The 13,816-nt window shown below is 39.5% G+C and overlaps 1 protein-coding gene across 1 annotated transcript; it reads left to right on the top strand.

The window, feature by feature from the left end:
* Positions 1 to 266: 266 nt before the first annotated feature.
* LOC149843668 (hexokinase-3-like) lies at positions 267 to 8,719 on the top strand. The gene is made up of 9 exons (XM_089999988.1): positions 267 to 893; positions 1,518 to 1,665; positions 1,894 to 2,073; positions 2,787 to 2,861; positions 5,886 to 6,041; positions 6,183 to 6,281; positions 6,371 to 6,498; positions 7,961 to 8,042; positions 8,151 to 8,719. The coding sequence occupies exons 1-9, from the start codon at positions 622 to 624 to the stop codon at positions 8,523 to 8,525; spliced, it is 1,515 nt and encodes a 504-aa protein (XP_089856114.1). The 5' UTR covers positions 267 to 621; the 3' UTR covers positions 8,526 to 8,719.
* The last annotated feature ends 5,097 nt before the right edge of the window (positions 8,720 to 13,816 follow it).

Here is a 13,816-nt window from a genome sequence, read left to right as displayed (position 1 = left end):
ATCGACCGATACACAATGATACTGATAACATTCTACAAGGGTTTTGTTAACTAGAGGGCTATCAATGTGCAATCGGTAATGAGATTTTTTTTTTTGCTACTCCCTAACAAAAAAAGAAAGAAAGATGAAAATATCGCTAATGTCTTGTTAAGTCAAATAATCACCAAACCAAAATGTGAGGGACACTTTGGTAAGAAATAAAATAGTGAAACACTTTAAGAAGACGTTAACATAGATACACTCTCTTTCTTTCTCTAATAATAGACAAGAGAAACGGAAGAACGAGAGGGAGACTCTCTCTCTCTCTCTCTCTCTCTCTCTCTCTGTGTGTGTGTGTGTGTGTGGCTTGCCAGGGCGGTGGCTTCTGTTTCGTTGCGGCATTTCGTTAAACAGTTTGCTCGCGCCATCTGTCGAGTCGACCACCGCCTTTTGGCGGGCCTGAGCCCCTTCGTCTTCCTGCACGAGTCGCGTTTGCTTGCTTTTGCTTGGAGCCTGATAGTGGGTGGCGGTAGGTTGTGGGGTTGAAGGTGTGTGGGGGTGGAGATGGGTGGTGGGTGTTGGTGGGTCGAAGGGTAGCGAAACCTCCTTCTTTCTTGTTGCTCTTAGGTTGGGTCGGGGTTGATGGGGAAGGTGGGACTCGGGTTGGCGGTGGGGTGCGCGGTGGGGTCCTGCACGTTCGCCGCGATCCTTGTAAGCCGGCAGCTCAAGAGCAGGGCCAAATGGATCAGGGCGTTGGCCGCTCTCAGGGAGTTCGAGGAGGAGTGCTCGACGCCTATCGGCCGGTTGAGGCAGGTGGTCGACGCCATGGCCGTCGAGATGCACGCCGGCTTGGCCTCCGAGGGCGGCAGCAAGCTCAAGATGTTGCTCACCTTCGTCGACAAGCTCCCCACTGGGTGGGTCTACCCAAAACTCTCTCTTTCCCTCGTTCTCGTTCTTTAAAGAGGGGAAAAAACTGATATTTCTCTCTCATTCTGACTCCTCTGTCTCTTCTTTCGTTTTGATGGTGATGGGTATTGAAATTTCATTACTGGGTTTGATTCAGATTTAAGCTTGCAAGAAGGAATCCCCCGTTGTTTACTTGACTGTGTTTTGTTTGTTGGGGTGCTTTTTGTTTTTGTTCCTTTTGAGATATTGGGTTTCTAGATGCTGCTCTTTTTGCTCAACGAAAGTGGTTTTTGGTGATTCTTATTTGGTGTTGATGGTGTTATTGTTACCATTGTTTTTTGGGAAATGTGCTACATTAGGATGTGTATCCAATAGTATTTAAGAGGTTGGTAGAATGGCATTGGTGTTTGTTTGGTGATTTACCATGATAGTGCATGTTGGTTTCGTTTCTTTTTCCTTTTTGGTCTTTTGGTCTTGTGTGGTCACGTGGTGAACGGTTCTGTTTGGTTTGTTGTTTACTGTTATTGGATAGGAAATGATGAGGGATATGGTTAAGGTGGATGTCTTGTTTGTCTCAAGCATGCCGAGTTTAGACAGTTGATTTGTATCTCTTGTGTTTGTTCTTGTTTCAGCGAGAAGGGGATCTATTATGCGCTAGATTTGGGGGGAAGTAATTTTAGGGTGCTAAGGGTTCAGCTGGAGGGTAAGCAGCAAAGAATTCTGGACCTTCAAGTTGAGAAACAATCAATTCCCCCTCATTTAATGATCGGTACAAGTGAGGTAACTTGATGGTTCTTTGTTTTGGCAACCCTATCTCTTGTTCTTTTTTTTTTCTGGTGAATTACTGAATGTGATTATTGTTGTGTTTTTATAGTGTTCAGATTGCCGTGTGCTTAAATAGTTACAGTGATTTTGAATTTGTTCTTTTAACGTGGTTTGGTTGGTTTATTTTGATTTTCATTTGGAATGACTTTCGTCATAGTTTTATTTCTACTTGAATGATTGCAGGCTCTTTTTGATTACATTGCATCTAGTTTGAAGCATTTTGTTGAGAAGGAGAATAGTGACCACAGGCTTCATCTTGACACGAGGGAGCTTGGCTTTACATTCTCATTTCCCATGAGGCAAATGTCTGTTTCTTCAGGTGTGCTTGTGAAATGGACGAAAGGTTTTGCAATTGAAGACATGGTTAGTGTATGCTTTCACATCGTAACTTACAATAGTAATTAGGCAATTTTATGTTGATCTGGAGCACTTTTGACATTTGATTCCTCTGTTGCCTAACATTCATGCTCCTCTTGGTTATTTTTATTTGATGATTCTAATGATTGTACTTACTGAAGAGCCCAAAGGCACATTATATGTCCCCACATAATTGTTTCTCTTTCATGCTCTTGTCTCTTTTCCAGTGCATTTTGATAGTGGTGGTTCTTTCAGTTTATGGTTTGTATGGATTTCTTTAATTAAAATGGGGAAAAAGTGGGTGTAACAAGTGGCAACATCCTTTTAGAGAAAACCAATTCAAACTTCAGAATTACATTTGATAGAGGAAATACATAATCCAAGAAATTCCTACCCCGGGCTACTTGTCTGCTGCTCATTATTTTCCAATGGCTTTGGTATCGGCATAGTGCTTTGCTTTGGTTTATCAGTCATTGAAGATGCACAATTTTTTCTAGTTTGAGTTAATTTTGCGTCTTTATGAAAGGGACCTTAATTGGTATAATATATGTTATCTGGATTTAGGAGCCACATTCATCTAAATTTCAGGATACACTAGCATGCATTTGGTTAGCAGACTTTGTCATTTCGTGTTGATCCGAGATTTTATATGTTAGTTATTAACCATTTTTTATATCATAGGCGAATGATGGTTTTCTTATTTCTTCTCTGCTTTGCAGTATGAAAAAGATATTGCAGAATCCTTACGACAAGCTATGGTGAGAATAGGACTGGATATGCGTATTGCTGCACTGGTATGATTGGGCGTTCTTGTTTGTGGCTTTACTCTTTATATGTTTGTTTGGCTTCTGCCAGAAATGCGTTTTAGATATCATGAACTATTATGTCTTGCTATCTTGTCAAATTAAGACAAATATGACTTATTCATGATAAGCTCATTGTTTTTCCTTTTTGGTGGTATGATTCAGCAAACCTTTGTAGCTGACTTTTGGTAGATGATTTAGGGTTAAAAGTTTGCTTGGCCTTGGGTTGAATGTTCTAGGATCTTAACAACAGAATCTTGGGTTAAATATATAAATCCTTGGTTTGGACCATGTGACATCTTGTTTCAAACTTTCCATGGCCACCTATATGTTCTATATATTCACATCAATGGCGATCAGCTAACCTTGCTACCTATTGGATCCCATTTTTGGGTGATCAGCTAAGACTGATATCTATAAATGAAAATAGCCAGTGGTATTCAGAGAAAAGTCTTTTAATTAAGTAAACAGGTATTGGCTAGCAAGGTTATGTACCTAATATTTTATTGCTCTAGTTTTAGGCTCAGCCTTCTTTAGTTTTATGAAAAGAAGTTATTTTAAGAAATTGATTGAGTTCTGCTGTAGGCTATGTCACACGGGCACTCCATTTTGACTGCCGTTCCATATCTCCTTATATACATGTCATACTGGAAGCTTTATAAAAATGCCTACAGCCTTATCCATGTGACATAGGCTGTAGGCATTCTGATAGCCTGTTATGAAAGAAGGTTAAACCTATTTAGCTTGATCTAAATTACCAATTTTATGTGTTATGAGTTGGCTAAATGAATTATCATTCGTCATGGACTTTATTTTTTGGACTGACACTGAACTGTTCCCTTCTCAAAATTGACCATGAATCACATATTCCAAAATAGTGAAGAGTACTGATATGAAATTGATGTCCAGGATGGTGGCAAATTGAATAGTATGATTGTTGGGAATTGAATTTTCTTTCCGCTGGAGTCAGAGGCGGAGCTGGGGGGGGGGGGGTGCAGGACTGGGCTGTAGCCCAGTCCTGCTTCCCGAAACAGTTAATTTTTTTTTTGTTTTTTTAAAAGCCCAGTCCTAGCCCAGCCCTGATTCCATATGAAATAGATTTTTATCCAATTTTTTAACACAGTCCAGTCCTAGCCCAGCCCTGACTGCAGCAAATAGTTTGATTTGTCCATATGAAATAGATTTTTATAAATAATTGTAGCCATTTTTTTGTTTTTTTAAAAGCCCAGTCCTAGCCCACCCCTGTTTGCCCCCCCCCCCCCCCCCTCACATGAATCCTAGCTACGCCACTGACTGGAGTAGTGTAATGGCATGATCCATAAGTACTCAAGTGAGAGTTCCTGAAAAGGTTTTTCAATCTTGAAGGCAGGTTAAGATTGCCAGGGCCCCTATCTAAGCACCCTTCATCGTGAGTATTGTTAATGAAAAGTAAGTAATAATAGGTTGTTAGCAAGAAGATGACATTGTGAAAAGTAAACATAAACTGTTTTTTTTTTCTAAGAATGAACAGCCAACATAAACTGCTTAAGATTATTTAAAAGAGAATATTTGATAACCTATGTAACACAGACTCTTCTAACAGGGCATTGCACCCGCACCCATGCGGGTGCGACAGTTGGACACAGCTTACTTTTTGTCAGGTGAAATCAACCACACCAAGGTCCATTTCTGTCCAAAAGTAGATTCAGTTAACCCTAACCAAGTCCAGTTTTTTATCTCTGTCGGTCTCTCTCTTTATATATATATATATATATATATATATATATATATATATATATATATATATATATATATATATATATATATATATATATACAGGATGTCCATGACGCATGCGTGTGGGATAAACCAAATCCTCATTGAATTTGATTTTTCCATTAGAAGGAGCTCGTACATGTTCTGCAGCCTGTGAATACTCCACCGGTATGAAAAGTTCTTAATGTTAGTTGAGTCCCTGGTTCTCCAATGGATTGACCCGCAATAATACCTACTGCTTCTCCCAATTCAACCAGGTCACCATGAGAGGGACTCCTACCATAACATAATCGATAGATCCAAGATGCACTTCTGCCCTCCCCGCACCCAAGTTTTTTTAAAGTGCCGCATCTGTACCCGCACCTATGTGACATAGTTGATAACCTGAAACCGCCAAAGGACTTGAACTGAACTTATGCCATTGGAAACTAGTAAGCCAACTACCTACAAGAGTGTCTCCAAGACTCCAAGTAACAACACAAAATAAGAAACCAGTGTGAACTGTCAATCATATGATACATTAAAAGGAATGACAACAAATAAAATGTTAGGAAGAAGGAAAAAATAGAAATAAGACTGGTCCTTGGGTCATCTCTCAGCATTCCTTCTCAGCATCTTGAGACACTCCGGTTTTAGATGAATCAATGTAGCGAAAATATTTTGAGAAAGTTACAGAAAGTTTTAGGCAATTTTCAGGTTCTTCAGTTATTTCTCACAAAGTTGCCCAATTCACAAGAATCTAGAGGTGGATCTTAAGGATCTAATAATATGTTTAAGTTGTTGTCTGGATTAAAATGTCCCTCACCAATAAATGGGTCACAGATGGATCTTCAATGTGTTGGTGTTGCATCTTCCATGTCCATGTAGAATATTATTCGGGTGTCTGATGCTCGATGGTTAGTAGCATATAATTTATGATCTTTTGCTGATGCTTCTATTTCATTGATGTGATGGTGGTGTTTGCAGGTTTGAAGTCATTGTGTTCTTTGATATTGCTAGCTTATGTTTAAGCTGCTGCTGTGGGGATCTCGAGATTCTCTATTGCCTTGCACTTAATAATGTTATGAATTGATGCCATCTTAAAACAAGTTTTTTGAGATCAAATGGTTTCTTATGTCTGAATTGTAGTCTGGTTGATCAGTAGTTGATATTTTTTGTGCTTTATTGTGATCATATCTAGAATCATTAGCATAATGTAGCCATCATTCTATGAAATTTTGTTTGCCCTTCCTATGGTCTAAATATCTATCTAAATATTAGGTGAATGATACTGTTGGAACACTGGCTGTTGGGCACTATTATGATGAAGATACTATTGCAGCAGTTATCATTGGAACTGGGACAAATGCATGCTATGTTGAGCGTGCAGATGCAATTACAAAGTGCCAGGGGCTTCTTGCGAACGCTGGGGGCATGGTATGTTTTCATCATAGTGAATTTCTTCTGGGGTTAAATTCACAGGAACTAATGCAACAATCTTTCTAGGCTATGATTGTGTTAAAATTTTCCAGTTTTGTCATCATGTGTTTTTGGACAAAAATTGTGGTTGTTGATCAGGTTGTCAATATTGAATGGGGTAATTTTTGGTCATCTCATCTTCCAAGAACTTCATATGATAAAGCTTTAGATGATGAAAGCCCAAACTCATCAGAACAAGTAAGCCTCTTTACATGAAACACTTGCTTTTGTTACTATCTTCTCCGTAAATGCATGTTTCATTTTCTTTCTGTATGTTGGTTGGTCAGGGATTTGAGAAGATGATTTCTGGTATGTACTTAGGCGAAATTGTAAGAAGGGTTGTTTTAAGAATGGCTCAGGAGTGCGAACTCTTTGGTGAGATTGGTTCCAGGCTACAGGAGCCTTTTTCTTTGAGGTTTGTATCAATTGCGGGTTTTTTTATATAGTTTTTGCATTTAATCAACCTCACGGTTCATGGATTCGCCAAGGATTACTAATTTAGAAGGGATCAAGGGAATCCTTAGGTATATAAAAGGTATTTGTAGGGATTGACTGATACATGCCATGTGCCCTATGCCTTCTCTATGATTTACAAAAATCTATCTTCATTTTAGTGATGATTGAGTTTGTGATCCAATGAATCAACGATCCATCTTAGAAATTTGTGTTTATCTAGGTCCACATCTGGTTTTGTGTAGTAGTAGGAAGGAATCACAGTTGTTTGATTCAGTACTGGTATTGTCATTGCGGATGTCATGATGTCAGAACCACTGTTCAAGTTGGCCAGGTCCAGCTTGGTCAAAAAACCTCCTGCTGCATTCTTCCTTTAGTTTAAGTGTCTCTCCTTATTTTATTGTTGACATCGTCTTCTGTCTACATCATCTAAAATGATCCTGTTTTCTACCTCTTTTCTCTATTTCCTTCCGATTCCATGATCTCTTCATCATCTAATTCATCCTTTTTGGCCATAACTTTTTATGTTGACATGATTTATGCCTCATTGACATTTTGAGGACTTGTTGCTGAAGTTATGTACAGTGATGCACTGCTAAAAGCATTTGTTTTCAACATCATTGTCAGATCAGCCTCTTTGTAAAGATATGGTGGTGGTGGCCAGCTTGTGCATGCATTTAAGGACTGGTTTCTTCGAATCAATGTCACAAATCAGTATCAGAATTTTTTCGCGGGGGGCAATCTCACCAAATATTAAAAAGTAATTGTCTTTCTGAAACTCTTGGAAATATATAAAAGGCATAAAAATTTCAAAAGTTAGTATCATGATAATCTCATGATATTTTGAAAATATCACTTATTTCAGACTGGTCTCAGCTTTTGAAGGTATCGTTTTTACACCATGATATTTTCGAGATATAGCTAATATTTGTGACTTATGCTTAAAATTTTGTAATGTTACGGCCTCCCTGGAAAGCTCTTGGGGAATGGTGATAAGTTCACTTCATATATCATCTAAAAGTCATTCCAACATTGTCTTGCTTCCAAGTGTTCAAGGTGTTTTGGGAATTAACAAATAGGAAGATTAAATATTGGGAAAACTTGTCATGGTTGTAAATGTTTCCGAGGCTTGCTTTTATTTTCCTCCCCAAAGTATGCATTCAGGTACCATTTTCCTATTCTCTCTCTTGGATAAGATTTCTCTACTCTAAATTATTCATCTCAAGACTGCATGGTCTGATGTCTGCTGCCTTCTGTTTGAATATTGGTTCTCATCGCATGTCTAGTATATGGTATGCTTTTAACTACATCCTGGTGCAACCACCTGCAAACCTGGATGTTGTGAGGCGTTGTTCTGTTGAATATGCTTATTAAATGTTGCTGCATGCATTGCAAATTGATTGAATTTTACTCGCTCTTTCTAGGACACCATTGATGTCTGCAATGCATGAGGATAATTCTCCAGACTTGAGAGAAGTTGCAAGAATCATGAAGGAAAACCTAGGGGTAATAAGAAAGCAACTCTCCTTTCTGCTCCCATTATTGGTAGCGTTTGCAGATGAAGCTTTTTGAGATTGTTGGATTTCAAGTGTTCGTTTTGTTGTTTTGGTTCAGGTTTCTGATGTCCCTCTGAAGGTTCGAAGACTCTTGGTGAGAGCGTGTGATATAGTGACCAGTAGAGCTGCGAGATTGGTGGCAGCTGGAATTGTGGGAATCCTGAAGAAGATAGGCAGAGATGGTAGCGGTGGTGTTGGTGGTAGATCAAAGGGCGATGGATATGGTAAAGTAAAGAGAACAGTGGTTGCAATAGAGGGTGGCCTGTATGAAAGCTACTCCAAATTTAGAGATTACTTACATGAAGCAGTAAATGAATTGTTAGGGGAGGAGGTGGCCCAACATGTTATTCTCAGGCAAACGCATGATGGGGCAGGCATTGGAGCTGCATTTATTGCTGCGGCTCATTCTTCCTCCCATGTTGTTTGCCAATAGTGTTCATTGTAATTCTCTCTCTCTCTCTCTCTCTCTCTCTCGTGTAGATGTAGATATTATTATGTTTATATAGAGTGAGTGAGTGTGTCTGTGTTGATAAAGGTCTTCCTTTCATGTTTTGATTTCTTTAATTAATTACACATTTTTTCAAGTGTAAATAATCGTGTATATTTATTTATTGGAAGCTTTTGTCCTCTCTGCCACTCCTAATGCAATTCATAATCCGGCCATGAGAATCCAAGCTTGAAAACTTGGGCTGCATGATGTGGCCCTTTGATTGTCCATGAGTGCTCACCAAGTTGAAGGGATGTCATGAGTTTGAAATCCACGGGTGCGTGTGTCTTGTTGCAAGGCTGAAGCTGGGTGTGCTTTTTGATGAACAAGGGGACATACACCAATGAGTTCACGTGTGAGCTAGGTGGCTTTTCCTGGTTATTTAAGAAAATGAAAAAAAAAATTGATCTTTTGATTGGGTCATTGCGTGTAGTGTCCGGATTGGTTGGGAAAGTGCATTTTTTAAGTTCTTGGGAATCCATTCACAGACACACACAACCAATCCACACACACACCAACGAGGGGCTCTGCGTGGTTGGTAGGAGCTGTCAGTGCGTCTCCTTGTGTGGGATGTTGCAGGTTCAAAACCCAGTGGTACGTTTAATAATAACTGGTGGGGCTCTGTCTAACCCCAACTTGCCTTTAAAAAAAAAGGTGCACATGTATTAATTAGGGGACAGATGCTGTATACTCCGTGAGGAAATTTGTGATGTCTTTGGACGGCTTAATCATATTTATAACTTCGATACTTAGGTTTTATTTTTGAAGTTCAAGTTTTTATATAAAGTGTTCAACACACAATTCTCATTTACGATTTCTTTGATGCATAGAAATCCATTTAGTGCACATTAGTTGTTCCTCTCAAAAAATAGAGGAAAAAATATACATAAGTTGTGGGTTATCATTTATGGATTAATTCAAGGTTTACTTGATTTTGATTGTTAGATTGAATCACCATAAGGTTTCCATGTTTAAACTTAACCCTTGCAAATAAAGTCCCAACATTTTGATTAAATAGCCAGATCCAGACCCCTAATTAACTTTGTCCAGTTAAACCAGGTGATTATCTTTAACCATGAGTTAGTTAAAGTCAAATTTCTAAGCCTTGGGTTTTAAGATAGCCATGATCAAGACCTCTTTCTTCTCCATGGTCTTGCCTTATCTCTGCTCCCCAACACATTGTGTTCCTCTAAAAGATTTCCACATAAACTCAAAAGTATGCAGCAAGTGCTGCCCCAGTGGTGGGTACCCGGTAAAAGTCTCAACCAAACTGGGTTTGGTCAGTATCATCTCAACAAAACCATCATCTCTATCCTTAAAGAACTTAATCTCCCTCTCAAGTTCTTTGCCAGAATATCTTATTTATCTTGCAGCACCTATAAAACCTGACTGCGATGCGGGCACTTCCATTTTTTGGATAACGGAGATGCTGGTTGGACACCAATGTGGTTCATGATGGTGAGAAGTAAAGTTGGTAGCTTCCTACATTGCTTCTTTGAGTTGGAGACACAAGCCAATGCTTTCAGATTCTTGTGGTCAAAGATGATTTCATGCCATGATAGCTCATTCCCATGGCAATTTTGGCACCTCGTCTATCTTACTGTTGTAGGAAAGAAGAGAATCCCCGGGTAATGGATTTGCTCATATGATCTCTGTAATAAAATTGGTTATTGAAATAACATCTTGTTGATCACGAAAGCATGGAAGGTGGCAAGAAAAAGGAAGAAAAAAAAAACACATTTTAGAAAAGTTTGTAGCTACGTAAAGTCTCGGTGCAATCCATCTCCTTTTGTTACCATGTTGGTATCAGGTACTCTTTAATTCTTGCACTGCGATTCAATTTTAGAAATACACAAAATTGTAAAAGCCCTATAATTATTCTGTCATGGCGTGCAGCTCAGGTTCTTTAATTAGATGACTTATTTGAAAACTTGTTTTTTAGTTTTCAAAAACTTGGGTTTTAACCTGGTTTCTGTAAAACTTGGTTTTGCTGTTTGAATGACAAGCGGTTAACCTGTACGTAACCATGATGGATCTTGTGTTGCCTTTTCTAGATGACATGCTCTGGGTGAAAGGAAATATCTGAATGAACAGCAACTGTTGATCTTTCTTTCTTTTCTTGAGCCACTAAATCCCCAAGGGAAACTGCTGTGGATGCTGTATACAAGATCATGAGCTTATTCTGAACTAGCACAGCTAGGACTGTTGGAGAAGTGAGAAAAAACTTCCGTTGATCGAATGCATTCTGGTAATCTGGTCTCAATGAACATGGGTGTCTTTCTTGCTGAGTGATGGATGGATAAGCCCAAGGTTGTTAAATGCGATAAGGCGAAGCGAGGCGTTGAGCCTGCGCTTCACCTCTGAGGCGTACGCCTCAGGTACTGAGGCGTACACCTCTCACAACGTGAGACTCTCAAGTATCTGTGGTATATCTAAAATATCGTAAAAATATGTGGCATTTTTGTAGGGATGTTAATGGATTGAATTTAATGCTTGATATCTTCATCATTTTTTACCTGACCATGACTGTTAAAAAAAGAAAATCTCAAAATCCCCATTGAGGCGGCAGCGCTTCAGGTACTGAGTGTGCGCCTCAGTACCTTGAGCGTGTGCCTCCCCTGTGAGGCGTACGCTTCAAGTACTGAGGCGTATGCCTCTCACAACACTGGATAAGCCCTTCCTGCATGATTTGCAATAAATTGACATACCTCAGGTGCTCTTGCAACCCCCGCTTGCAAAGAGTTCTGGGAGGCTGGGGGTATCTATTTGCTCGAAATTTTGCTGGATCCACCAGATGAGAGAGACTCAAAATGCACACTTCTTGGGATTGAGTCCTAAACCATATGGACTAACTCGGGTGAAGACTTGTCAAGGATGGTCAAAATGATCTTGCAGTTTTCTAGGCTTGACCATAGATCATCAACAGATACCTCCATCCTTGTTTGAAAAAAACTCTCTTCAAATCTTTTTCTTTGCCTGATGGGGCTTGACCTAGAGAACCCTCCATCACAAGATCATGGGAATCTACCTGTTCAGTCATTCATCCATCCTCATAATTACAGTTCTCTTGCTACCAAGTTCCACAAGTACATAATCTGATATCCCCATCCACCTAAAATAAGGTGGATATGAAGATGGTTATGGGGAGCAACTTCTACATTTTTATCAGCCATTGGATCAATTTTCAGTATGTTACCCTTCCAAGCTTTTTAGTATAAACTCAAGCTATTCTTTTGTAGAGGTGTTTATCATGGTTTGTGTAGCAGGAAACATGTTCTGGAATGTGAAGCTAATTTTTGTTATCAATAGTTTTTTTTTTGCTAGGCCAAGAGAAAACCCTCAAATGTTTCCATTCAAATGTTTCCATCACCAACTGCACATTTATGGTTCTCTAGTTGATAACAAACCCTACATTTATGGCCCCCCTGCCCATAGGAAGCAGCATGCCAAGTTTCGACTTTGTAGCAAGAGCCCCCCCTGAGTTTCAAACCATGGTTGTCCCATGTCAGATGACAAACTACTACTGTCCCAAGCCAGGAAGTCTGTCCGTTATTAGGCTTTAATATATTATGGGTAGTCACTCTTTTAGACTCCTTTAAAACATGAATACACATCAAAACTTGCTTAATCTAATAAATGTTCTTAACTAAACAGACTATGCAGGTTCAGATCCACAAAATGTTAAATGGAAACATTTGAAAATCAGTGAGACTGACAATATGGTTCCCAAAGCCACAAAATATACAGATTTTATCGTTTTATACTATCCATAGTCCATATGGCCATGCTATCTAGTAAGCTCTATTGATTTATACTATCCATTATCAAGCTTTAACGTTTTATATTATCCAGAGCCACATTGTATTGATTTATGTGGCCTTCAAGTATTTAGTGAAAAACAGATAATTTAATTAATGTTTAAACAAGTTATAAGAAATTGAAAACAAATGCTTTATTCATCAACAGACCGCACATCATGACAAAAAATCAGGTTTATTCATTGAAATAATTTACCTAAAATCATGCTTTTGGTAGACACCCACATCCTGGAGAAGTGAAATACAACTAAATTTGGAATAAAAATCATTATGACGAAAGACTTAGACCAGCAACAAAGGGACCATAACAACACAGTTGTTGCCTACCGTGCTTTTGGCTCTCTATGATAAAAGTTCCTTTTAAAAGGCAGCAACAAGGCTGTCACGGGCATAGATTTTTTTTCAAACCCGGGACTAGCCAGACTGCCCAGTCTAACGGCCAAAGGCCGTGCACCAATACTTTTTCATGGGCTGAATCATTTTCATAGCTTTGCGCACCACCTTGTGCGCAGCTGCCTAACGAAAGCTGATGAAGCGCATCTTCAAATGCGAATTTCATCTAGTCCATGCCACTTACTGCATAGTCATCCCATACCAGCTATCATTTTTCGAAAAGGCACAAACTTGCCTTAGCCTTGCGTGCCATGAAGCGTATTGCAGCTCCATGCGCACGACACAACAAAACCTCGCCACTGAAGGAACAAGACCTTACGACCCCCAGTTCGAAGACTAGTTGATGATTGAACACCATAGCAAAGAGCACCACCCAAACTTATTCATTGGTGCCTAGGCATTCACTCGCCTAGCTCCAAGTCACTATACTCGGTTGGAACCACATAAGGTGATCTCTGAGGGAATTAGCCCTAACCCACATGCACCTCCTTGCGTCCAACCGCTACGCGTGAGAAACTCTTGCAAGCCAAGAGGTCTTTAACCAAATCTTCAAAAGCAGCATCCTCTTATCCGTTGGCACTGCTTAATCAAAAAAGACTATACGTTTGAACTGCCACACAACAATGCACTAACACAGATATCATTGCTTATCGCGTGTGGCGCTATCATCACCACTGATCAAGTCAATGCATACCGCGCGCTCCTACACTCGATGTGTTTTTCACTCAGTAGAGCTCCGCACTGCACATGCCCCATTCCAAAGGCTTGGTCCGAGACATTCTCCCTCACCCAAACCAGTGTAGTCATCGACAATGTCGGTGCAAGTATGAACACAATCTCAATTGATATGTCAGTTTTTCTTTAGATTCATCTTTGGTTTACTTCTTTTCTTTACCCTACTAAACTTATTTTGGTTTCCATCCACCATCGTCGCAGCCTTTAACACGCCAAGTCTCATTCCTTAACGCGCCTCCAATTACTTGGATAACGGTCTTCTGCTCCATCAACATCAAGCATTATTTGCTC

Source organism: Nuphar pumila, chromosome 3 (genome assembly GCF_984573655.1).
Source record: "Nuphar pumila chromosome 3, dmNupPumi1.hap1.1, whole genome shotgun sequence".
NCBI classification, from domain to species: domain Eukaryota; kingdom Viridiplantae; phylum Streptophyta; class Magnoliopsida; order Nymphaeales; family Nymphaeaceae; genus Nuphar; species Nuphar pumila.
The sequence above is the reverse complement of the archived record's forward strand: the minus strand, read 5'-3'. Positions and strand labels throughout refer to the sequence as shown.